The 25,492-nt window shown below is 38.7% G+C and overlaps 1 protein-coding gene across 2 annotated transcripts in view; it reads right to left on the reverse strand.

Annotated features, from left to right (window-relative positions):
- Positions 1-25,492, reverse strand: part of PEPD (peptidase D) — a 141,030-nt gene that overhangs the window by 60,709 nt on the left and 54,829 nt on the right. For both annotated transcript variants that reach the window (XM_062604884.1, XM_062604885.1), the window contains one exon: positions 3,823-3,891. In XM_062604884.1, coding sequence (XP_062460868.1) covers positions 3,823-3,891 — 69 coding nt within the window. The remainder of the gene's footprint in view (positions 1-3,822; positions 3,892-25,492) is intronic.

Here is a 25,492-nt window from a genome sequence, read left to right on the forward strand (position 1 = left end):
GGACTGGTTCCTGGCTCTGAGCAAAGCCCTACAGCTGGGCATGAGTGGGAGACCTTGCCTCAGAAATGCACTCCTGACCCAAATTAAAACACTGATGTGGACACACCTCCGGCCTGTTCCTGCCAAGAGGTACAAGTCCAAACTTCCTCACAGGAAGCGTCTTTATCACCATCCTGAGATGCAGGCAGGAAAGATGCTTTAGGAGCAATGTTACAGAAGTGATGTGTACCCACAAGGCAAATGTTACACCTAGCCAGAAACTGTTCCTAATGATTCAGTTAAACTTTAAAGGTGGCTTCAAAACAATTTATACAAAACCCCCAGCCACAGGCAAAGCAAATGAGCCTTCCTGTAGAAGCTATTTCCTTTCTTCCCAAAGAGCAACAGTTGAAATGTCTGGCATCAGCACACCACAGTCAGGGTTTAAAATTATGCACTGTGGGGAGGCATGGATCACTGGCAGCTCCACTGCCTTCCTGGAGGTCAGCACCTCTGAAAACCACCACACGTTGGGTGTCCAATGTCTGCCTTCAGGCAGCCATCCTGAAAAATTCTTCAAGAGACTTCTGTGTTTTTATTCCTTTAATAATTTGTCTCTAACTGGTGCCAAAGATGTGTTTGTTACAGAAAGAACTGCGTAAAGTGGTGAAAAATCTGTAAATTAACACCACTGAGAGTGCAAACAGTAGGAAAAGATTCATATGGTAGGAAAGGAAAAAAAAAAATCCCCAAAATACATTTTAGACCAGAAAATACCTCAAAACAAAGTATTAGGAAAAAGACAAAGAGGAAGAATGCAGGTAATATTTTAAGAACAGGAGTAAGCTAAGCATCAGTCATTACAAAGAGTGCAGCCACTAACTTTACATTAAGAACATCTAAAGAAAAAACAATAGACCATTAAATAAAACAGCAATCTATTTCCATCATGATTTAAATAATAAAATCAATCCAGAGGAAAGCACTAACAGCCTTCTCTCCAATTTTCCATCTGAGAGATGAAATCTTTGAAAGTTGCACTGAAAAGAAAGAAAAACAGACTAAATAAGTACCCTAATCTTATCCAAAAAGCTTTACATATGGCAGTCCTCAGATAGAGGAGAGCATTTTACTGCACTACGCTATCCTTAATCACTGGAATCATCTGCTGAGAGCTGTCATCTGCCTGGAGACATCTGTCAAGATGATCTGAACCTAAGTCTAAGATTCCCCAGTATCAAATTGCAGCTGATCATGGCTTCTGCACTGGTTGCACAGATACTGATGCTTCCATCTCCACCTGAATCCAGCTGGAAACTCTGTGCCTGGTTAGCAGTGGGTACCATCCATTGCAGGGTCACCAGGATGCACTGTGCATGTAATTCAACCTTTGCTTTCCTCTTTGTAAAAATGGTTACTTGATACACCAAGACACTGCAATGAAGAATTTGTTAGCATTTGATAACCACTCAGAAGCTAACACTTTGTTAATTGGTGCTAAATATATCCAAGTACATTTATAAAATACTATCATTCTCGTTTAATTGCACTTACGTGGCATCTGTTTGCGCTTCAAACCACTGACAAGTTGACAACTGTTTGAAAGTATCACTAACTACAGGACTAACCTTGCTATGTAATGACTTGTAATACTAATATATATGTCCTATTATTCTCAACTGATTGGAGAGTGAATACATGCAAGTGAATCCATAAAGCATATTTGGTCACACAAAATATTCATTTACCATCTCGTGAAGAGTACTCAACACTGGACAGGAACAGCTGCAAAAGATGCACTCAACATGTGCAAAGTGATTTATTTCTATACCAAAATACAGTATTGACTACTCCTGATTTCCAGCTTAGTGAGCATCTTTTCTAAAATCTAAATAACAGACATGTTTTTTATTTAGAAGCATGATTCTTTTCTACAGAAATTATTATCAGGCCTGTAATCTAACAAGGAAAGATCCTGTCAAAATATCACAACTTTAAGTGTCAGGAAAACAACAAAACTCAGCATGAATAGAAGAAAATGTAACTATACAAAAATCCTAATTGCAATAGCTATCTTTAATTATCACATAGGTAAGTGTAATATTTACTGTGCATGACATTTTCATGATAAAAAAATGCCTATTATTTTTGTTGTTATGTTAATTGAATTCATCAAATAGATCTACATACATTCATTTTATTATGACCAAGCTTAAAACTGTTACTATTATTCACTCTTACTTCATTGCTCATAGTCAGACTATAGCAATTTACAGACAAAGGCCTTTGTATTCTATCTCCTTATAATTTTTTTTTTTTTAAATCAAGTTTGTCTGCACTTTTAATTGTAGTGGTAGCATACAATGCCAGCTCCCAACTGCAACAGTGAGTCACAATATTGTTAGGCTCTTGCATTTCAAGGGCAGTCCTTCTCCATGTATTAAATCCTCCAGCAGTTCTGAGGCAGCTCAAACACCACCCACACACCCTGCTAAGCCCCTCCAGCGTGGTGGGGCCAGACACCCATGAAGTTCCTGTGTTCACCCGCTTCTGAACTACTGTTGGGGCTTTCGTCCTCCTGGGTTACTAGAGTTATGTAACCAAGTCCTGGATTTTTCAATCCTGTGAAGAGTTTAGTCTGTCCCCATAGGGTCACAAGGATCCACCGTACCATTATAAGCATACAGTAGATGGTTCCATAGGTTTGTCAAAACCACTGATGGCTAGCATCCAAAGCAGACCCTGCAGCACGCGTTCTAATTTACTACAAGTGAATATGAAATCTGTATGCCTGTGAAAAACCATATACAGAGACAACTTGATTGTACCATCACAGCCTGTGACAATACCACAGAGATGGAGTCTCATTTCAATGGGATGTTAATTCTCAAGTTATATGACGGTACTTAAAACAGGAAACTTTTCAGACAATTTAGATGCACAATTTGCCATAAAACTGCTCATGCTCCTACTGCAATTTTGCATACAAATTGGAAAATTGCATTTACGAATAAGCAATTGAGTAAACAGCAGAAAGAAGCAAAGATGCTAATTGTCCTTATTACCTCCAAAGCAATATAACACTACTGTCATTAATGTAAAATTTATTTTTTTGTAAAAGTATGTGATTTCAGTGTAGGACAAATGTTTGTGAGTAGCAGCAGATTTACAAGTGGAACATAGATACTGATATACATGCCTCATCTGTCACACATCTCTAATTAGATTAATGCCACTGACTAAATAAGATTAATATCTGAACAAAGCACACAGCTGTTCTTCAACATGTATGCAATGCTATTCTCCAAAGCTCTGTAAATTAAAAATGTGCATTTCTACAACTGCAGGGAAAACTTTTATAATACCTTAACAAATACAATACCTCCAACACTAGCTGCTCAGCAAGAAAATTACACAGCAAAGAATTTAAAAATTCCAAAAAGATTAGTTTAATCACATGCTCACCTGTAAGGCAAAGAATTTTGAGAAATATATTAAATACTTAAGGTATATTTCAAAGGGAGTACTTTTGAGCAACAGAGAACAGCTCTAAAGCCCTTCTCCATAATACTATTTAATAGAAAAGGCAATTGCAGCACAGACATGAGCATAACCATGATCTTGGCAATAGTAGCAGTCATTGTGCAATCTCTTGAGTATGGCAGATCTGTAACCACGTTATTTCTTTAAGACACCTTTCTTTGGCTTTTCCAGAGGAAACAGTTCAAAACTCACTGTGGTGGCACTTGCAAACACATCATGGGCCTCAAAGGAACAATATTACAAATATCCAGTGTAAAACTGACCATAAAGACTACAATTCAGTGTAAACCATCCACTTACCTGCCACAGATGCAAGTGTAGGAAGTGTGGCGCATGCCACCCCGTGCATAGCAGTAGTGCTGGAATAGGCTGCAAAGAAAGAAAGGTGGTAATTAATAATATATTCAAAAACCCCATAGGACAGGGATCAAAACTAAGTCTTTTTTGAGTACAGCTGTGTTGGTCCAAATCCCTGGCTCCCCGATGAGGCTCTCTGCCTATTTCTGCTCATCTGAAGACTCAGATTCACTCACATCCGCAGCTCAGCAGTCCTGCAGAGCATCATGCAATTTTCACACAACCCATTAAGCAACTCTGCAGCAGAGAAGAGCAGGTCAAGTGCAGCTTGGTAACTTCAAATGGAAAATTGCTTTCCTTAACAACACAACATAGCATTGTTGGTAAAAGGTAGCTCATCTGGCCACAGAGTGAAAGGAAGGGTAACAGGTAAATGCTGAAGCTGGCCAAACTCTCTGAAATGAGGTGGAGAAAACCACTGCAGCATTTTCAGGTATAAAATCACATCCATGATCCTTATTTCCAACCCTCCTGCCTTCAGTCTACAGTGTGAAAATTCAGCAAAAGTGAAGTCCAACCAACCCTTAACAAGGGAAGGAGTGCACCAGACAGGGAAAAGCTCTTCTTCAAAATTAATTCAACAGAAGCTTTCTCATTTTTACCACCTCACTGATACCTACTGCTGAAAGCTGAAATAAAATATCCCTGAAGCCTGAACTACATCTGACTATGCTGTACACCCTCTTCTCCAGACAAGCCAGCAGAGCTCTCCCATTAAGTCAAGCCAGGCACTCTCTGCTAGCACCATGGTCCACCCTGGAATGGATGGTCTCATGTTTTTTTGTCTGTAGCACAACAGACTCAGAGAAAACATAAAACTATTCAATTTCAGATTGTGGTACCTTAATACCTCTGTGATCTCCCCTGCCAAAACATGGTATTGTGGTTTAAGCCCAGCCGGTAACTCAGAACCACGCAGCTGCTCGCTCACTCACCCCCTTCTTCCTCCCCTGCTCCTGGAGGGACAGGGAGGAGAACTGAAAGAACGCAACTCCCATGGGTTGAGATAAGAACAGTCCAGTAACTAAGGTATAACACAAAACCACTGCTGCTACCACCAGTAATAATAATGGTAATGGAAATAACAAGGGGAGAGAATACAAAACCTCACCACTTGTCAACCAATACCCAGCCTGACCCAAGCAGTGATCTAGCCCTTCCAGGTAACTGCTCCCAGTTTCTATACTGGGCATGACGTGCTGTGGTATGGAATACCCCTTTGGCTAGTTTGGGTCAGGTGTCCTGTCTCTGCTTCCTCCCGACTCCCCCTCCTCCCTGAGAGAGCATGAGACTCAGAAAGTCCTTGATCAGAGTAAACATTACTGAGCAACAACTAAAACCATCAGTGTTATCAGTGCTGTTTCCAGGCTGAAAGTCAAAACCACAGCACTGCATCAGCTACCAAGAAGGAGAAAAATGGCTGCTAGTGCTGAACCTAGGACACATGGGGAAAAAAATTACTGCACACTCAATCCCAACAGTAAGAAAGTAATGTGATAACATTACTGAGCCCCATGCTCTCCAACAGTAGTCCTCTTGCACTGCCATCCTGCTGGAGGAGCTGTTTGGCTTTAAAAGCATTAAACCATTTTTATCTTCACTGTCAAAGTCCCCTTCATATGAGGGCAGATGTGCCCAAAGAACAATTAATACCGGATTAGGTGCTTTAAGAGCTGAGCACATATCATGGATCCTTTTATTCTTTTTGAAATATGCTCTAATTACAATCCAATTCCCTTTAATACTGAATGAATTTTGAAAACTCATTACTTGTAATACTGAAATAATTTCATTAACAGAGTGATAATGGTGCTATTCAGAAGAATAGAGATGTTGTGATTTTGTCCTTCTACAGCAGCGATCCACAGAACACAATTCAAATACTTTGAAGGATATTAAAAACATTACATGCTTGTAAATCCAAACCAGATTTTAAAATTATACAAAATGACAGTATTTAAAGAGAGACAAAACAAAACATACAAATTAATCACAAAAGGAAAAAAGAAAATATAAATTTAGAGGCTTACTGGGGAGACTCAGTTTTCAAGATCTCTTTTCTGCTCAAAATGCTGTGGTTTTACAAGGTAATTCTGTATTGGCCCAAAACCAAGTAATGGCAAAAAGCAGGTCAAACAGCAGAAGAGCCAAAGAGTTTGCTCCTTTGATCCTGTGACCTATGAAACCTTTGACCCCCTTGACATCTGACCTATGACAAAAAAGTGATCTTTGATCCCTTTGACCTATTACCATTTGACTCCACAACCTCATGACCTTTGACCTCTGCCCCATGGCACTGGTGTACCTGCAAGTCAGGTGTTAACTTTTAAACGCATACAATGCTGTTGGAGCTGACACGGGCTCTGCATTGCTTTTGAAACTAACTTTTTTTGTACCACAGAGGAAATCCTGGGTTTGCTACCTATACTTTTTGCAAAACAATCATGAGCTTCTTTAATTGATTGAAAACATGGAGATCGTTGGTAATTTTAAAAACCTCACTGCTTTTTTCCAATAACTTAAAAAAAGTATCAGCCACCAACAATTCAAGTTATCCTCACCACTCTAATAGAGTCTTGACTATCTCAAGTATGGACTTGAGAGAGAAGAAAACTCTGCTTTCTTCATCATTGGAAGCAACAGAAAAAGTACATACTTGCTATTTTTGGAATCTTGTGGAGAATTGCGCACTTTTAAACAAAACTCCAGAATGCTTAAAAAAACCTCAATTTCAAAACAGCCTGAAAAGCCATTAAAGTAAAACCTGCTACGGATAAACTTTCTGACAAATTATAAGAACCACTCTGACAATGTTTGCATGTTATAAAATCACAGAATCATAGAATAGTTAGGGTTGGAAAGGACCTTAAGATCATCAAGTTCCAGCCCTTCTGCCATGGGCAGGGACACCTCACACTAAACCATATCACTCAAGGCTCTGTCCAAATTGGCCTTGAACACCACCAGGGATGGAGCATTCACAACTTCCCTGGGCAACCTATTCCAGTGCCTCACCACCCTAACAGGAAAGAATTTCCTCCTTATATCCAATCTAAACTTCCCCTCTTTAAGTTTTAACCCGTTACCCCTTGTCCTATCACTACAGTCCCTAATGAAGAGTCCATCCGGAGCATCCCTATAGGCCCCCTTCAGATACTGGAAGGTCTCCACGCAGCCTTCTCTTCTCCAGGCTGAACAGCCCCAACTTTCCCATCCTGTCTTTATATGGGAGGTGCTCCAGTCCCATCCTCGTGGCCTCCTCTGGACTTGTTCCAACAGTTCCATGCCCTTTTTATGTTGAGGACACCAGAACTGCACAGAGTACTCCAGGTGAGGTCTCACAAGAGGAGAGTAGAGGGGCAGGATCACCTCCTTCGACCTGCTGGTCACGATGTTTTATGATCATCTTTGGTCTTCCTATTGTTATCTAATGCACAGTACAACTACAATCAGCTCTGTACTACAAACGTTAACTGAACTGAATGAAGTAGTCTAGTGTCAACAGTTTTCCTAACTTAAGTGGATTTAAGGAATAAGGGCACTTAAAAGCAGGGGGGACAGAAACTATCTGTAATGATTTCCATCACACTTTTTGCTTATTTTCAGATCTTCCTCAGGACTAGACTACAACATATCCATACACACTTACCAGAGTGCGATTTTTATTTCCCAAAAGAGGTAAACAAGCAACCTCTAATTTGAATTCCATCAGTTCTTCCTGAGTTGTAACAAATATTTATGAGAAAACCACATTTTGTATTTCTCAGCTATTCACTTCCAAAACTGAGACACTTTTAGATCAAAAAGGTTCAATTTCCATATAAAATCTAATTCAGTATTTTGGCTTGCATCTTACAAAACAGGTAAAAACTGTAATTACAGAAAATATAGCAAGTTTGGAGAAAGAAAGATAGAGAAGGAATGAAACATTGCAAGAACATCTGACAGAAATTAAGAACTTATGCCAAGTTCCTCTAACACTGACATTCCTCAGTGGCAACTTCTTCCTCTAACCAAGTCCCGCATCCATAGTAACTAAAGCAAAGTGCTGCAGAACAAGGTGTGCACATTGCTTTGCGAAGGAGGAACAATTACTCATTCCAAGATTTCCAATGAAGGAGGACCAAAACCACCAAATAACCCTGTTTGTTATTCCAGATATTAGAGCCATGTCAAGAACACCTGCTGGATACTAGTAGCTCAGGATCTAGATTTTTAGACTGTGTTATCAGAGATCTGCTGTCATAGAATCATAGAATAGTTAGGGCTGGAAAGGACCTTAAGGTCATCTAGTTCCAACACCCCTGCCATGGGCAGGGACACCTCACACTAAATCATATCACCCAAGGCCTCGTCCAACCTGGTCTTGAGCACGTCTTGCCAGTACATAAGAGTCAGGGACACTCATGGGTCAATATCTCATTAAGGTGATCATATTTAAAAACTGATAACTTAAAATACATTTATATTAAAAAATCCACACTGGATAACTGTTTTCAGGATATTTCAGATCCATAATAATATCCTCAGTGTACCTTTGAGAAAGTTGCCTCCTAATAAAAAGAAACTCTTACACACTTCAAAACCAGTAATTCTTTGAACACAGCCCTTGAGATTTGCCTTGAAATGCAAGCAGGTGGTTTTGAACTATAAACTGCAAGCCACAGCAGCTTAAGGTAGTTCTGTATAGAACTTGGAGAATTTTCTGTAGGTTTGGTGTCTTGGGTTTTTTTTTTGCCAAGTTGTTTGTTTTGTTTTGAGGGAGTACAGTTGAAAGATGTAGGGGAATATCTATTAGTTATCTGTGCACTGAATTACTTTTGAATTACACCTAGAATGTGCCGTTATGTTTTTGTACAGTGTAAGTATCAAGCATAGCCATGAGACAGGTTGAACCCAGTGCTTTTATAAAGAATTCACAGAAGGCCAAATTTTCTAAAGATGATCTCTCTATATCAGGATGGAAAGCCACTGTTTTGATCATTTAGTCACCTAAATGTCTTGACATGAGAAAGCTATAAAGCCCAAGTAACCCAAAATTTTTAAGCCACAGTAAATGTAATTTGTACGTGATATCTAAAGTATTTATATTTATGTCGTGGTTTAAACCCTAGCCAGACAGCTTGTTCACTCACTGCCAGTGAGTGGTACCGGGCTGAGAGCAACTGAGGCCCACACCACCCCCCCCCCCCCGGGGGCTCTCCCCTTCTCCCGGAGGGATGGGGAGGAGGATCAGAAGAGTGCAACTCCCACGGGTTGAGACAAGAACAGTCCAGCAACCAATGTACAACACAAATCACCACCGCTACCACCAACGACAACAATGATAAGAGAAAATAACATGGGAAGAGAATACGATACCACTGGCCAAGAAACGAATCCAACCCAGAAGCCCATGTCCTTCTGGGTAACTCCCAGTTACCCCCCACCTCGGGCATGACGTGCTGTGGTATGGAATACCTCTTTGGCTAGCCTGGGTCAGGCGCCCCGTCTCTGCTTCCTCACAGCTTCCCCTCCTCCCTGGCAGAGCATGAGCCTCGCAAAGTCCTTGGTCAGGGTAAACATCACTTAGCAACAACCAAAAACATCGGTATCACCAGCACTGTTCCCAGGCTGGAAGTCAAAACACAGCACTGCACCAGCTACCAAGGAGAAAAATGACTGCTACTGCTGAACCGAGGACAACTTAGTATCAAACCATGCTGGGAGAACCGTGCACATAGGAAAGAAGAGGTGTCAGTAACAGCCTATAATAAGAGCAGTGTTTCGTTTAATTCCGCACCAGACACTGTGAGGTTTTTAAATACAGAGCATTTTTCTTTGTTAACCAATTTACTGTGGTAATGTAATCTATTTTCCATGGACAACTTGATGCTTTAAGGCTTAGTTTATCTAATCCTAGTCCATTTAGTTCACAACCAACACTGCAGTATTGCAAAACATGTCTGAGGTTGTTTCAACACAAAAAAAAGTCAGTACTTCATTGCAAAAGATTAAAGAAGGGGGGTGGAGAAGAGCAGGAGAAATAATCCAGTTTACTATTAATGAACAAATGGTGGATTACAAACATGCATCACAGGAAAATTGGAACTATGAACAAATGAGCAAAGGATTCTTCTACACCTTGGAGACAATGTAATTAGAGATTTATGAAAGCAATGTTATTATTTAAGTGGTTTACATGACCAGAAATTGTTTAGAAAAGAATTTATTGCTCCAAGAACAACAGGAAACAAAACGACTTCTGCACAATGAGTTCTTAAACCCGTGTACACTGCTTGTAATGAAAATGTTGCAATTCAAACCATCAGCTGGGTTATTTTGCACAATCATGGAGTAGGTCTGTTGAAGCTTACTATCAAGCAGAGACACTGAATGCAGCTATACTTTGAAGCACCTCTATTTAAAATTCTCCTAATTTGTAACATGCACAACAGAAAAATGTGTTATTTTTTCTAAAAAAATGTTGATCCTTCTAAATTCCAACATTGAAATTCTGTTCTCTTGTGTGTGTGCCTGCATGTTTTCTTAGTAACTAAGTTCTTTTTATTTATATGAAGTAAACTCTAGATAATAATAGGTCCATAGAAGATAAAAATGTTATTTTGAGTACAGCAGGGATAGAAGAACTGTAACTTTAGTAGCAGGTATGACACATGAAACTGGTAGTACATTAATGTAGTTACCTGTAGAACATCTATTATGAATAAAGAAAAGCTGTGTAGAAGCAGCATAGAAGTGAGTGGTCTCGCTTTTGTGAGACTGGTTGGTATTTCTAAACGTGCTAGTTCTCTGTACTAAAATGGATGTATCCAGAGCTCTGGGCAGGAACAGATGGCAAGATTACCCCCAAATACAGACACATTTTAAGAATGCAAAATGACACAGATCAGAAGGAATGCCATTCCTTCAGGAGGCAGTGTACCAAAGCAAACCCTTTCACCAACCACTAATGCTACCTGGAAACCAGTCACCCATTAAACAGAAAGTCCATAAATAATACAGAACTCAGCACTGTCACATATGTCATATATGATTTGCAATGACTGAAGGTAACTGATAATCTTAGCTCAAGAAGAGAGTTTAGGTGAGGGGTAATTAGCATTTTAATTGTATAATTGGGAATTATAAATTATCTGTCTTACATAAAGAATAACCAAAGAGATTATATGACATCAGCTGATACTTCATCTTTTTTGCTGAACTACATGGATTGGTCAACTTAGAGAACCTGGAGTTGCTTTTTTCTCTTACACACACACACACACACACACACACACATATATTTCCTTTTTGTTGATTAATTTGTCCTTTTATTGCCACAGTTAACCATTCCATGTGAAACAAACTTTCCACCATCATTTTTCAAACCCCAAATTTTTTAATAATTTTTTGGTACAGGAAAAACATGACTCTACAGTACTGCAGCAGTTTAAGAATGCCTGTGGAATTACCTCCTTTTCTCCCTCCCAGACAGATTGATGTTAAGTTTTCTCTAACAGCTCTGTTCGAGTTTAAATCCATTTTTTTCCCCAGCCTGCGGAAAGGGCAAGAGTTTTAGCAGATGCAGTTTAAAGAACTGTATATACCCACTCTCACTTGATGTGCCATTCATCTAATTCTAGGCTGGTGCGACATCTCTCTACCTTACTCTGAGAATTCATTTCACAGAAGTTCAGCTAACGCATTTCATTACCAACATTCAAGTGCAAACAACGATTCTGTAAGTCTATAACCTCGTATTTACTGCTGCTGATTTTCCAGAAGCTTGGCAAGACAACTGAACAGGCATCCTAGATATAGGACAGCTGCCAGAGTGCTCTCTAAATACACCTTTCCAATAAGCCAATCTTTAAATTAACATTCCAGAAGCCTTCTAAGAAAGTCCTCAAGTATGGATGTCAAATCATTATTTTCCTGAAACTCCTTTAACTCTGTTCATCTATCATTTGTCAGAATTGACTCATTTATGTAAAAAATGGTCAATTTATGGATTCAAATATTATGACTATGGAACTATTGAAATCCTTTATTGTTTCATAGCAATTAAGCTCATTAAGATATTCATAGTACAATATGCCTCTTCAAGATCTGCTAAGTTTGCCAAGGGGCTGTTACAAAGAATACAAACAAGGGCTACCCAAAGGCCTGCATCAGAGATCCAGGGAGTCAAAGAACCATCATCAAGTAACTGACAGAAAAAGCATAAACAGTACACGAGATTGCCATCACTTAGACTGCAGCTATGATTAGATCATTAATCATTGCAATTAGCAATGGAATTGAATTGATTTGCATAACCATCCCTGCAGCTGAAAGGCAGCAGACCCTGAGTGCAGCTCTGGAGTCTGTAGCAGCAGCAAGTACAGCAGTCAGTCTCCAGCAGGGTGCATGTGGTTTAAGGTGGGAACTTGTCCTTCTTCTGCACTGTGCTACCATTACCTTCTTCATGCTCCTGGCCTGCCTGTCAGTCTGTAACCCCAGATCTGTATTTAGGTAGTTAATGCAGCAGCACGATCTCCTTGTGCGCTGGTCCCATACAGTCAAGTGGTAGCTGTAAAACCTTGAATCCAGGATTTATTTTCATCTACTTTTTACAGCAGAAGGATTTTTAAATGACTTTTCAATCTTCACCAAACATGTGAATGCAAAAACATTCCCACTGCCACACTAGAAAGCAACGACCATTAAGAGGGGTCTCAATTTTATTTCTTCACCAATTCTGAAGTCCATTTGCGTCACGTCCATTACTAACAAGGCAGAACCAAGTTCTGTGCTGGCCAAAATTTCATACTTAATCTAATATTACAGAGAGAGCTGGCATGAATTTTTCTTAGATTCATTGCTCCAACTCCAATAATTCTAGATCTCAACTGGTGTATTTTAAATTAATTTTTTTTGTAGTTTAAACCTATTTATCAACAGCTAATTAATGAGGTCTAAATCCTTTGATGACAGAATGATTAAACTGCATTTTAACTAATCCATCCTTAATTAAAATGCTGCCAGCAAACCATTTCTAGATGTGTAAAAAGGACACATTTATAGATGCTCACTCTTTAACTATTATGTAAAGCCAATAATTAGAAGAACTCATGATTTCAATTATATTTTAATTACTGTTACATATAAAACATGCTTTAATGGATGTAATGCAATACATTTTCTTTCTTTACAACCCACTAATCATTCCTATTGGGGTGACAACCAAATAAAAGGAAGTTTAATATATGCACTAGTACGGGAATCTTGTTTTAGCTTTGAGCCAATTCTCTCTCGATTTCTTCTTTGCAGCAGAAAGGTACTTAATTATCTCCAAACCTAAAACATAAATGAATCCCTATAAATCCCTGTTAAAACTCTAAAGGGAGATTAGCAGTAACTGACCGTAATAAAGAGAAATGCTTTATCCTTATTATTATACTTGCATGTCTTCAAGTTTTTCCAACTGAAAATACAAGGCTAATAAAAATCCTGATAGAGTTAAGAAAAAATACAAGGTGACACCTGTACCAGTTTTCCTACTTCTCTCCTTTAATCTTAGGAAACAACATGAGCCAAGAGATGCTTTAGTTATTACAGTAGCCATCAATTTTCATTATGAAATTATGGAAGTTTAACTGTTGTTTACTATGGCTAAGTCAGTTCTTAATGCAAGTATGGAACAAATTATTTCTTTCTGAATCACAAAAAATACCTATAGTTGGTTATGAACACTCAATATCCTGCAGAAATCCAACCTTTAAAACTGCATGTTACTACTTTTCTGAGACAACCTAAAATGTGATAAATTAGTTATTAAACATGTTTCTAAACTCTGCATATTTCAAGCAGTTGTCCAACACGATAAGCTCAGTCTTAGGGTTTTGCTGCTTTCAGTGATCTGAATTTGATACAAAGAAACTAATAAGCTTATAGGAGAAACCTGATTAATTTACTGATTAAACTGTACTTTACAAATATTCAAAAAGGTGTATTGCGTTATTTCCACTGACTCATATACATGAAATACAATTTTCATAAGCTGGTACCTCTTATTTGTATATATTAGTGAAATTCCTGATATTTTGGCTTATTTCAAGTTTTCTCTAAAAATATGTAGCATTTAACACACACTAATAGTTAAGATGCTCTCACATCACAGGTGCCTATGATGAAGTCACTGAACGCACAGATACTGAAATGGCAATGTTCAAGGCCAGGCTGGACAGAGCCTTGGGTGACATGGTTCAGGGTGAGGTGTCCCTGCCCATGGCAGGCAGGTTGGAACCTGATGATCTTAAGGTCCTTTCCAATCCTAACTATTCAATGATTCTATGATTCTATGAAATATCCCCACAAGACTAAAGTTGCTGCACAGTTCAATTTACATAAATCCTCTGCTCTAATTTCCCTTTCTGTCTATTCCCGGATATAGGCAAGCTCTTGGGGGCAGGAAATTTATTTTCCCACCTTATAAAGTACACATTACTCATTTATATTTTGATTAAATAACAACAGCTTATTATAAGAAATAGAGGAACTGTATCTCATCGAGAGAGCATATACAGAAAGGTCATTTTGAATATTTAAATATTCATACTTAACAGACGGCAAGAACAAATGCTGATGCTGCAATTTGCTTTATCAAAGCTTACTGAGAACACTCCTTACTTTTTAAAAGATTACCTGGAATAATTAAAAAAAATAATAATTAAAAAAACCCAAATGTCTTATATTCATTACACATAGCACCCAATTGCTGTTCTACCATGTCAGGAGTCTCACAGTGCCAACATAAGTGACAAGCAGACGAATGAGACTATGTCCTTACATCACCTGTCCTTCCCAGCAGGTTACTGCTTTTACCGTCTCAGTGCCTGTAAGTATGAGGCCAAGGACAAACACATTTAAGGACTGCATGCACAGTAATTTTAAGTAAGAAAAAATGTTTGAGAGGACAAAACATGTTAGCTGTTAGAAGTGCTGCGGAAGAACAGTAATAAGGCGGATATAAGAAATAACATTATGATAGAAGCTAAACAGATATATATTAACAGCTTGTCTTACTTTCAGTTTAATTTACTTATTTATTTAAATGCTAACTATAGTAACTGCCTTTGTTTTACAGTAGCACTTTGGCCAGTAAATGCTGTGATTTCTTTCTCTGTTTACAAAGATTTTCTACTAAAGCAAGGACACAGCACAGAAATGCCAGCTGCCTACCTGCTTTCATGCTGAGAGAACATAGTGCCACCAGAGCAATATGGAAATGGAGAGTTGACTAACATTTTCTCAAGGGGGATACTTTTTTGGAGGAGGTCACGCTTACTTCCCATGAGGCAGAGCCCTGCAACCATGCCTGTATCTCCCACATGCTTTCTGGAATAATGCAGTGCATTACTGCTTCCACAGCAATGAAATGCAGCTAAGTACAGAAAGCCTGGTTAAGTATTTTGGAATCATTTAGTTAACTTCAGAATACTATCTAAACTTTTCTCAAAATTGCATTTTCCCTGCCACAGAAGCCCAGAGTGTGATGGTATGTTTGGCTGGGTCTGCTTCCATATACTGTATTGTCAAAAGAATGGAAGTTTTCCTGGCTTGTGCAGATAAATGACAGAGAAGAGATGTCCTTCTCTAATCTTTCTGACCATGTTTCAAGGGTCCTGGTCATATAAAATGAGTGAATGGCTGCCCAGAGGACTACACCATTTACCACAAATTACTGCTTTATGGAAGAATCAATTTTATAGTCTCCTGAATTTCAAACACTTGCCTCTTCAATCCAGTGGAATTACTCTTTTGAGAGCCAACCCTGAGATAGATGAGCCCAAGGATCTACTCTCGGGGCTATGAACTATCTGTTATAAAAGTCTAGAGAGGGCTTATAAGTCTTTGAAAAAGACTCTGAGCAAAGAAAACATGTATCAACACTTTAACACTATATGGCTAAAAGTGTCCACAGATTAATCTGTTGAGCCTCCAACAATCTTCTGTCCCAACAGACCAGAAAGCTAAATTCAAGCCAATCCAATACAACATAACCAGAAAGCATATTCAAGAGACAGAAGAAGCTACATTCCGCTGCATGCTGCCCTGGAAACTCCAACATGAGTGGATTTCTGCTCATGCAGGGCGAATTTTGCAAACTGAACTCATGAGAGCAAAGCTTTATAAACATACTAACTTCAACTCCTAAGAACCCAATATGCAACTTTCAAAACAAATACCATTGCAAGACATGGGGAACAAAATGAAATGTGTTCAGCAGAGATGATTACAACAGCTCTGGAGCTCTTGCAGTCTCAAGAAGAAATCCGTAACACTTACCGCAGTTCCCTTAGTCCATGCGGCAGAGTACATACCATCATTCAGGTGAAAGTGAAGGGAAAATACACCCTCAACAGAACTTTCAACAATCCAAGCTGTCATGCAAGGCCTGACAAATCCACTTTCCTGCTCATAAGTGACACATAGAAAATTGCCCAGCTCAGTGCTCATCAGTTTCTCCAGATCTGCTGCTCTTGTTAGAAAGAATTAAAACCATACAGATTGTAAAGATGACATCAAACAAGTATAAATGAGCCTAAAATTCCACTGCATGCCCAGAACTCCGAGGATGTTTTGGTTACTCCACTCCTGGCATTGCTCAGTCTCCACTAGCAGCAAATAAAACAAGAATTCCAGTAGTGCACCAGCAGTATATAATCTTTAGATCTGTCAAAAAATTAAAGAAGTTTTGTCATGATGCTGCATGTATACACAGTGCTTGAAACTGCTCATGTCAATATGTAAAACTACATAACAAAGCCACATCTGTCAGGAGGCAGTCACGCTCTTACACAAAAGTCACATCATCTTTTCTCTCTATATGAAAGAATTGTTACCCACCAAACACAGCTCCTTCTACCTGTAGGAAGATGATAGCAACCAGGAAAACATACAGAGGCAGGACTTGCAGGACAACAGCTCCCAGACTAACTCCACAAGGTGTTCTGCACTTCCTCCTGATGCAGATGAACAAGCAATCACATCCCCAAAGACAATGGGAAAAGATGTACATAGTCCCACTGTCTTAAAGCATGTCCCAAAGTCTAATGCCACATCCAAGCACCAGTGGATCAATTCATAGAAATTCTCAACACTTATTTCTTGCCTTGAAAATCTGGGAATGTGAGTAGCTCCAACAGACAGTCCAGGATGCATGCTGAGAGAATCTAATGAGAATGAGAGAATCTGGGGGATGAGAGAATTCTGTGGGGAATATAAAAAGCGTTTTAAATACTTCTTGATTTAGCTGGCAATTACCTTTTCAGTAGCCTATTAGACCTTTCATCTCCCTCTGGAGGTGATTACACACAGAACAGGTAAACGTCTTTTGCTGGATTCAGTTAACTTACAAGATATAAACAGAAATACAGGCTTTATTTGCCATTTCTCACTGACAAAGCATGTATCAGATGAGATCAGTGCTGAAACCCCATAAACAGCCTACAGGAGCAGCCACTCCCACCATAGATTTGTCAGATCTCTGCAAACAGAAGGCAAAAAGATCAGGCTCATGCCCCAAGCACCAGACAGAGGACCAAGACCAGGACACGCTCTTGAAGACCATGGCATATCAGGGAGCAGTTGAGGGCCAATGACTTCTATGAATTCAGGGTAAAGTTTAGGAAACATCAACCACTGGTTTGCTCAGACACGTGTTTTTACACTTAACTTGCCTGAGTCCTTACTTAGAAGAGTCTCTACCAAAATATGCTGGTTTTCCATTTAACTGTAGATTTTGCAAACAGGTAAAATTCACCATTTCCCTTGTTTACGGTTTATATTTTACCTATATATTTCAGTTTCTACTATTCAAGTTTGTCAGGCTTCACCACACAGCTACTAAACATGTGGGTTTTTTTTTTTTAAGCATCCAAGTAGCCCCCATGTACCTGTACATACTTTAAAAGATTGCCTGTATTTCCCAAAATTACTGTTCTTGGGTAATTGAATATGTAGGCACTCATTTCTCAAGGAGAAAGTATTCCCTGCCATCACTCTCAAAATGGACCTGACATTAGAAGACATTAATTATGACTTTCTACTCAGACATCAGACACAGAATTACGATAGGTTTTTTAAAAAACATTACTTTGGGCTATATTCATTCCTCCTGAGGTATTTAAACCTTTGTTCTGATGCATATATAAATATCTCATTAGCTGTTTTTGAGTTTCCCTACACAGAAGGTATGTTCAGTTGTTTGCAAATTCTCATGTCTAAATTATTTCCAGATCACAAATCTAGTATTCTCCAGCTTTCATGTCAATTCTTTCGTCTTACAATTATGACCTCTATCTTGGCTATATCAAAAAAATCTTACATTATCAAGTTCAGCTGATCAAACGATCCAGATCTTACTGCTCAACCTTCCCGCCGTCTTGCTGATCTACCAACTCCCAAAGGTCTAGAACTATATGATTTATTGGGATCTAAAAATTACTTACAGAATCACAGAATAGTTAGGGTTGGAAAGGACCTTAAGATCATCAAGTTCCAACCCCCCTGCCATGGGCAGGGACACTTCACACTAAACCATGTCACCCAAGCCTCTGTCCAACCTGGCCTGGAACACTGCCAGGGATGGAGCATTCACCACTTCCCTGGGCAGCCCATTCCAGTGCCTCACCACACCCACTGTGAAGAGCTGCTTCCTTATATCCAATCTAAACTTCCCCTCTTTAAGTTTTAACCCATTACCCCTTGTCCTGTCACTACAGTCCCTAATGAAGAGTTCCTCCCCAGCATCCCTATAGGCCCCCTTCAGATACTGGAAGGCTGCTATGAGGTCTCCACGCAGCCTTCTCTTCTCCAGGCTCAAACAGCCCCAACTTTCTCAGCCTGTCTTCATACAGGAGGTACTCCAATCCCCTGATCATCCTCGTGGCCTCCTCTGGACTTGTTCCAACAGTTCCGTGTCCTTTTTATGTTGAGGACACCAGAACTGCACACAATACTCCAAGTGAGGTCTCATGAGAGCAGAGTAGAGGGGCAGGATCACCTCCTTTGACCTGCTGGTCACGCTCCTTTTGATGCAGCCCAGGATACGGTTGGCTTTCTGGGCTGCAAGCACACACTGAAGCTGGCTTGTGTTAAGTTTCTCACCGATAAGCACCCCCAAGTCCTTCTCCTTAGGGCTGCTCTGAATCTCTTCCGTAGCTGTGCCTGGGATTGCTCCAACCCAGGTGTAGGACCTTGCACTTGTCATGGTTACGAGAAACCAAACACCATCAGGTTTAATATCAACTCTTTTGTAACCCACTTGTGAAAAAAGAACAAGCACTAGAAGACGACTCATTCCTGACACCTACTTCTGTCAGTTAGCCAAGTTTTAATCCATTTAATGTGTACCTTATTAATACTGTATGTAACTAATGAGAATGTTGTGTGATAATAAGTCACATACAATACTGAAGGCTAAGTATATTACAGCCACAGAGATAACTTTATCAACTAACTGTAATCTAAAGTAAGAAATTAAATCCAGGTTTCTTTAATAAGATGTCCTTCACAATACCACATTAACTTTTCTTAATTAAATACTTGTCCTCCACTACTGGAACCTCATATTAACACTGTCACAGTTTACAAATAAGCTTTCCTCAGCAGGAATTCAACTTGATGTGCCCCATAATCCCAGTCTTCACCTACTGGTGGTTCTCCTTACTCCTGCCCCAAGTCTAAACCAGAGCCAGATGATTTGCTAAAATTTAAGCCACATTTTAGATCTTCTATATTGCATACACATATTGATATTAAAATAGTTAGGAAACAGTAACAACAAAAAAAGGTCATCCACTTTCTTGTGAAACAAAGACCATTTTCTCATGAAATGTTGCAGTTTCTCACTTCTAATGCAAATCCACTGAAAACCAAACGGAACTGTTAAATGAGATCGGTCTACATCATGGATTAATTTAATGAAGTTAATAATTAGATGATTTTTATATTCAAGAACATAAATGCGATATACTAAAGCAATTGATAGCTTTAACGCTAATTTTAATTCTTCATTTTTCAAGTATATTTTAAACTCTATTTTTTAGAGGACTGTTTACTTAAATACATACATCAGTTGGCTTACAATTCCACCAAACAAATTACTTTTTCCCTTCATTTCTGAGTTCAGTTACTTTTATTTGTCCCCAAGTATTCAGCAGTAACCAGTTACATCAATAAAAAAATGTCAATTTTCATCTGCCTCATGAGAGGCAACAGCTCCAGATAGATTTTCAGTCAGAAGACAGGGTGACTAGAACAGCTATTATTAACACCCATTAGACAGAGTGGCAGGACCAGAAGACAGCTCCCTAGATTAAGGCCGGATTAAGTGGATACTGTACGCAGACAAACCTCCAAGCGCTGTAAATAACTTCAAAACTCGACATTGTGGTTGAACTCTCTCTGCTGTCAGAATTGGTTAGGTGACATCACATGAGATGGTTTACAGCAAAGTGACAAGCACTTTGTTAAACAGCAAAATGTATATGGCTTATAATAAATTAAAATTACTTAATACAGGTAACTTGAGCAGAGGTCTACAAGAAGGAATGAGGTAAAGGAGATTGTTTGACATAGAGCTAATCAGAAAATCACTATAGAAAAAGAGTACTAAATCACTGATTCGTACTTATCTGAAAAGATACAGTTGTCTTTAAAAATCCAGACTTTAAAAGCTTAAATTCTACTGAAAAGGCACTACAGAAGTGGGACTACAGCACTTTTCAAAACTGAAACCAAGGTCTTTCCTTATGTTAGCAGCAGCTCCATTGATAATCTAAGCTGAAAGGAACCCAATGCATTTTTCACTCTCTAGCCTTACTTTCAATCCCTGTTAGCTTGGATAACAAAAACAGATGAATCCATTTCACTTGCACCTTCTTGTACACCAGGTGAGCTTGCGAGCACTCAGCACAGTCCAAGCCTGCCTCTGCGAGAGCACAGATCCTCTAGGCTTCTTTAGGCAAGTGAATGTAATTATTACTATCAGTCTTCATTAGAAAAAATGGAAAAAGAGTCTTAAGGATAACATTTAACAACTGTGGTGACTGTGGGAAGAACACAGATTTTTTTTATTTCTCTTTTTGAATTTATGGTAATTGCAACTGAAAACAGACATCTTTGTTAAAGCGCACACATTATGGAAATAAACTGCAGTTCTCCAAACTATTTCCTTTACTTTCCTACAAAATAATAATGCTATACAAGCTCTTAAATTGCTACAAGTCATCTCTTCCAAGTGTACTATCATTCAAATTTTCATCCTCTTGATCACAAAATGTACAAAGTTCACCCACAGCTAAAAAAAAAGTGTCATTTTTTAATTTATACTGCTACTTTTAGAGCGCATTTTATCATGTTTCTCTTGAGTGAGTTTTCTGCATACTCTTGTAAAACTCCTTTACAAATGCTCCAAGCTTCTGGGGGAGAATAAAGAAAGTTTCACCTATTTATTCCAGCTGCTTTCAGTAATCGCAACAATTACCACACTAGGGTGATCTGCAATTTAGAGGCTACCCAGGCTCATGTTCCTACTCTATCATTCACCAGCAGCTTCATTTTGTTCTCCTTACATTCACTAACGGCGTTAAGAATCTTTTAAAAACAAGTCTACTGCTCGTTTAATTAGTAATTTCCTGAGTTGTTTCTGTTGGTTTTATTTCAACTCTTAATGACTAACAATAACAAAACACTTGTAACAAAAGCAAATCTGATTAGCTTAACAGAAAACTGGAATTCAACTTTCATATACCAAAAGAGCATGACTGCAGGAGCTCTATCCTGTGTTTGAAAGGGAAGTGGGCCTTACAGGTGGCTTTTGGGGCATATTTGAGTACTATCACAGAGGAGCAAGAGATGCAGTTGAAGATGGCTGTTGTAGGTATCAGACAAGGAATCAGAGCTTCTGCTCTGTCTCCACAGAGAAGAGAAATAACGAAAGGAAAGACATAAGATGGACAAGAGACTTGTATAGCATCTCCTGGCAGAGGTCAGTACAGAAACACGTTTTTAACTTCTGGGCCAGACCTTAGCCCCTAGATACACTGATTCTTGTCCCAGCTGGTCGAGTTGGCAGTGTCTCAGCTGACAATCTTCTTGACTTCTGTTATTAAATGACCATTTATTATCATTCTAGTTTTCTATTCTGTTCTCATAGGAAAACTGTTGTGCAAGGCAAGTTCCCCAACCCCCATTAATGAATTACCTGTATTAACAGTATTAAAAAGCAAATATTTTCACACCACAGGATGTATAGGCTGTGCATTGTCACACTGGCATGCTTAGCAGTTCTTTTTGCAGTTGTACCCTTACAACAGAAAACTTTAGCCTCAGAGAAAATCATATATTTAGGCAAATATATAACTTGTTTGCTAAGGATGCTCACGTGCAACAATTTTTTTCTGGCTTCTCTACTTCACAGATCATTCTTTTGCCAAAATCCTTTCCCCATTATTTTTCCTAGGTAATTTATTTATCAAACTCCTTTCACCCTTATTTTCTGAATTATCCTCTTTGCTCCACTACTGCCTATTACACTCTGTCTACAACATTTCTGTGCAAAATATCCCACAAGAGTGGGAACAATACTGTGAGACACCTCTCCTTGTTTTAGTATATTGCATGTGCCTGAAGAGAGGCTGAAGAAGACTGAAAAGATACAAACGAAGAGGGAGGGAAGAAGAAGAAATAAAAAAGGAGAAGGAAAGAAAAGTAAAAACTAAAATTAAAAATAGTAAATACCAGTTATCAGGCTGGTTATTCTGAAACAACATGCTTCCACATATATTTCAGAAATGGCTGCCAGACAAGTATTCTTAAGCAATTTCAAAGAAACAACATATGAAAACAGAGATGTTAAAAATTAAGCTGGAAATTTGAACTGATGCTGTTATGTCTGGAAAGCAAGAGAAGCCATAGTTTCAAGCCATGATTCTTCATTGATACATGTGTATGGGAGATTCATCAAGGTTCTGCTCTCTGCTTCAAACTATGGGTCAACTGGAAAAACAGCTGTGGTTTGTACAGAATTTCCTGGTTATCTCTTCTCATACAGAAAAGAAGCAGCAAGTAGCATACATGTGAAAAGTCGTATTTTGAATTTTGAGCAATGTACATTAGTGTGCAATAGGATTTAACATGTATTTTTAGAGGAATATCCTGCAAGAGATTTTGAAGTATTTATTCAATGAAATGCCATTCCTATTAACAATCCTATTCTTCGGAAAATCACATTGAACCATTCTTTCACAGCAAGAGATAGCATGAGAGTTACAAGACCAACTGTTTTTGCTGACATTTTTCATTAAATTTTTTTTTTTTTTTTTTACACGTGCCCCTCCCCAGTTCTTAACAGCTTTTTATTATTATAATTATTATTCTTTAAAATGTTCTTCAGCACAGATTGAAAGCTTTTGTTGCTTTCTCCTTCCTAGTAGCTGGTGCAATGCTGTGTTTTCAACTTCAGTCTGAGAACAACACTGATAACACACTAATGATTTAGCTGTTGCTCAGTAATGTTTACTCCAACCAAGGACTTTCTGAGTATCATGCTCTGCCAGGGAGGACGGGCACAAGAAGCTGGGAGGAAGCAGAGACAGGACACCAGACCCAAACTAGCCAAAGGGGTATTCCATACCACAGCACGTCATGCCCAGTATATAAACTAAGGGGAGTTACCCGGAAGGGCCAGATGGCAGCTCAGGTCGGGCTGGGTATCGCTAGGCAGGTGGTGAGCAACTGTTTTGTGTGTCCTTTGTATTTACTGTGTTGGGGGTTGTTTTTTTTGTTTGTGGGGTTTTGTTTAGTTAGTTTTGGTTTGGTTTTGTTTGGCTTTTGGGTTTATTTTTCTCCTTTAATTTTGTATTCTCTCCCCTTGTTATTAACCTTATCACTAGTATTACTGGTGGCAGCATTAGTGGTTTGTGTTATACAATAGTTACTGGACTGTTCTTATCTCAGCCTGTGGGATTTACATTCTTTTGATTCTCCTCCAATCCCTCTGGTAGTGGGAAGGAGGGAAGAAAAACGGGGAGTGAGCAAGTGGCTGTATGGTTCTGAGTTATAGGCTGGGCTTAAACCACGTCAACACTCCAACCAGTGCTACCATACAGGGTTTATATCTCAGAGAGGAATACTTCGAGGGAGTTTAACAGATACTTCATTACAACAGTACAAATCAGCAAGACTAGTGGCTTTAAAAAAGTATTTTTGGTAGCAGTATGCTGTGTGAACATTACTTTTATCAAAGCCATGTTGCAACTCACTCCACAAATAAATTGCAACCTCATAAAATTGTCAAAATTGTATCCCTTAGGAACAACAAAAGTTTGATTCACATGCGCTTTCTGCATTGTAAAATATTTCAGATTTTGTTTCTCCTATGTAAAGCGTAATAGGCTACATAATATGATTTATACTTTGGGGATCCAAAGTATAACAGTACATCTATTAACTATGTAAAAGACAGCACACCAAATATTTCACAGTTTACACTCCAAGTTTCAAATATTCCTGATACTGAAATAACAAATGGCCGCAGGCAAGAAAACACTGAGGGGGGGAAGAGAGAGAAAGAAAACCAAAACCACCACAACAAAACAATTGTCTGCTGACTATTGGCAGCCTAAATCATTGCAGAGTAAAGCAGAAGCCAGACTGGGGAAACATTAAGAGCTGAGAGACCAGAAAATATTAGCTTCTTACTGAGGTAGCAGCTTTCTAGTATTGGGGTGGGGAAACATTTTCATTCATTCCTATCCCACCATTAACACTGAAATTAATACTACTAGTGGACTGAGAAAAAAATATTTTATTATGCCTAAAGCATATTTGATTAATTGAAAATATGAAGATGAAATAATGCTAGATAGATTGTTGCTATGAATGAAAACCTTAGTTTGCAAATTACTGGTTTTGGAAATGAAGATCACTTACGCAACTTAGCAGTCACTTTTCAAAAAAATCCCTCAAATCCATGTTAAAAGAAGTCACACAACATAAGAGTTAAACTTGCACTTCTGAACAATTCATTTTTCAGATGATGAAGACAGTTTTCTGGATTTTAATAGTAGATAAATTGTTCTGAGTAGTGGAAACAACTGCTATAATAAACACATTGAAACTTTAAGATCAGCTCTTCATTATGTCCAAGATTTACTAATGTACCAGAAAAAGCCTGTGCATGTGAACAGTAAACCCCTGGGTCCTCAAACAGTAGTATTGTCCCCCTGGCTATAAAAGTGACAAGCTACATCCACAGTTGCCGTACACCCAAGCTCTGAAACAGATTAGATTTAAAATTGAGCAACGCACTGAGGCAGCTATTAGTCTTTCAACTCGTCAACTTCAAACAAATTAACAATCGAGCAGTCCCAACCAAACAGTGACTTGACAATTAAAACTGCATTTCTAAATCCAAATTAATTCCAGAGTAACATTCCTGAGTAAATTTTCTGAACTGTAGTAATTTACTTTAGTAAAAAAATACTGCTGCATGCGATTCTCAAAGATTCTGCAAGATATCACATCCACTTCACCATCCAGCTCTTTAATGAAAGACACATACTGAAGATGAAAGAAAAAG

Source organism: Pezoporus occidentalis, unplaced genomic scaffold, assembly GCF_034315485.1.
Source record: "Pezoporus occidentalis ecotype Australia unplaced genomic scaffold, CSIRO_AGI_Poc_V1 ctg89, whole genome shotgun sequence".
NCBI lineage: Eukaryota > Metazoa > Chordata > Aves > Psittaciformes > Psittacidae > Pezoporus > Pezoporus occidentalis.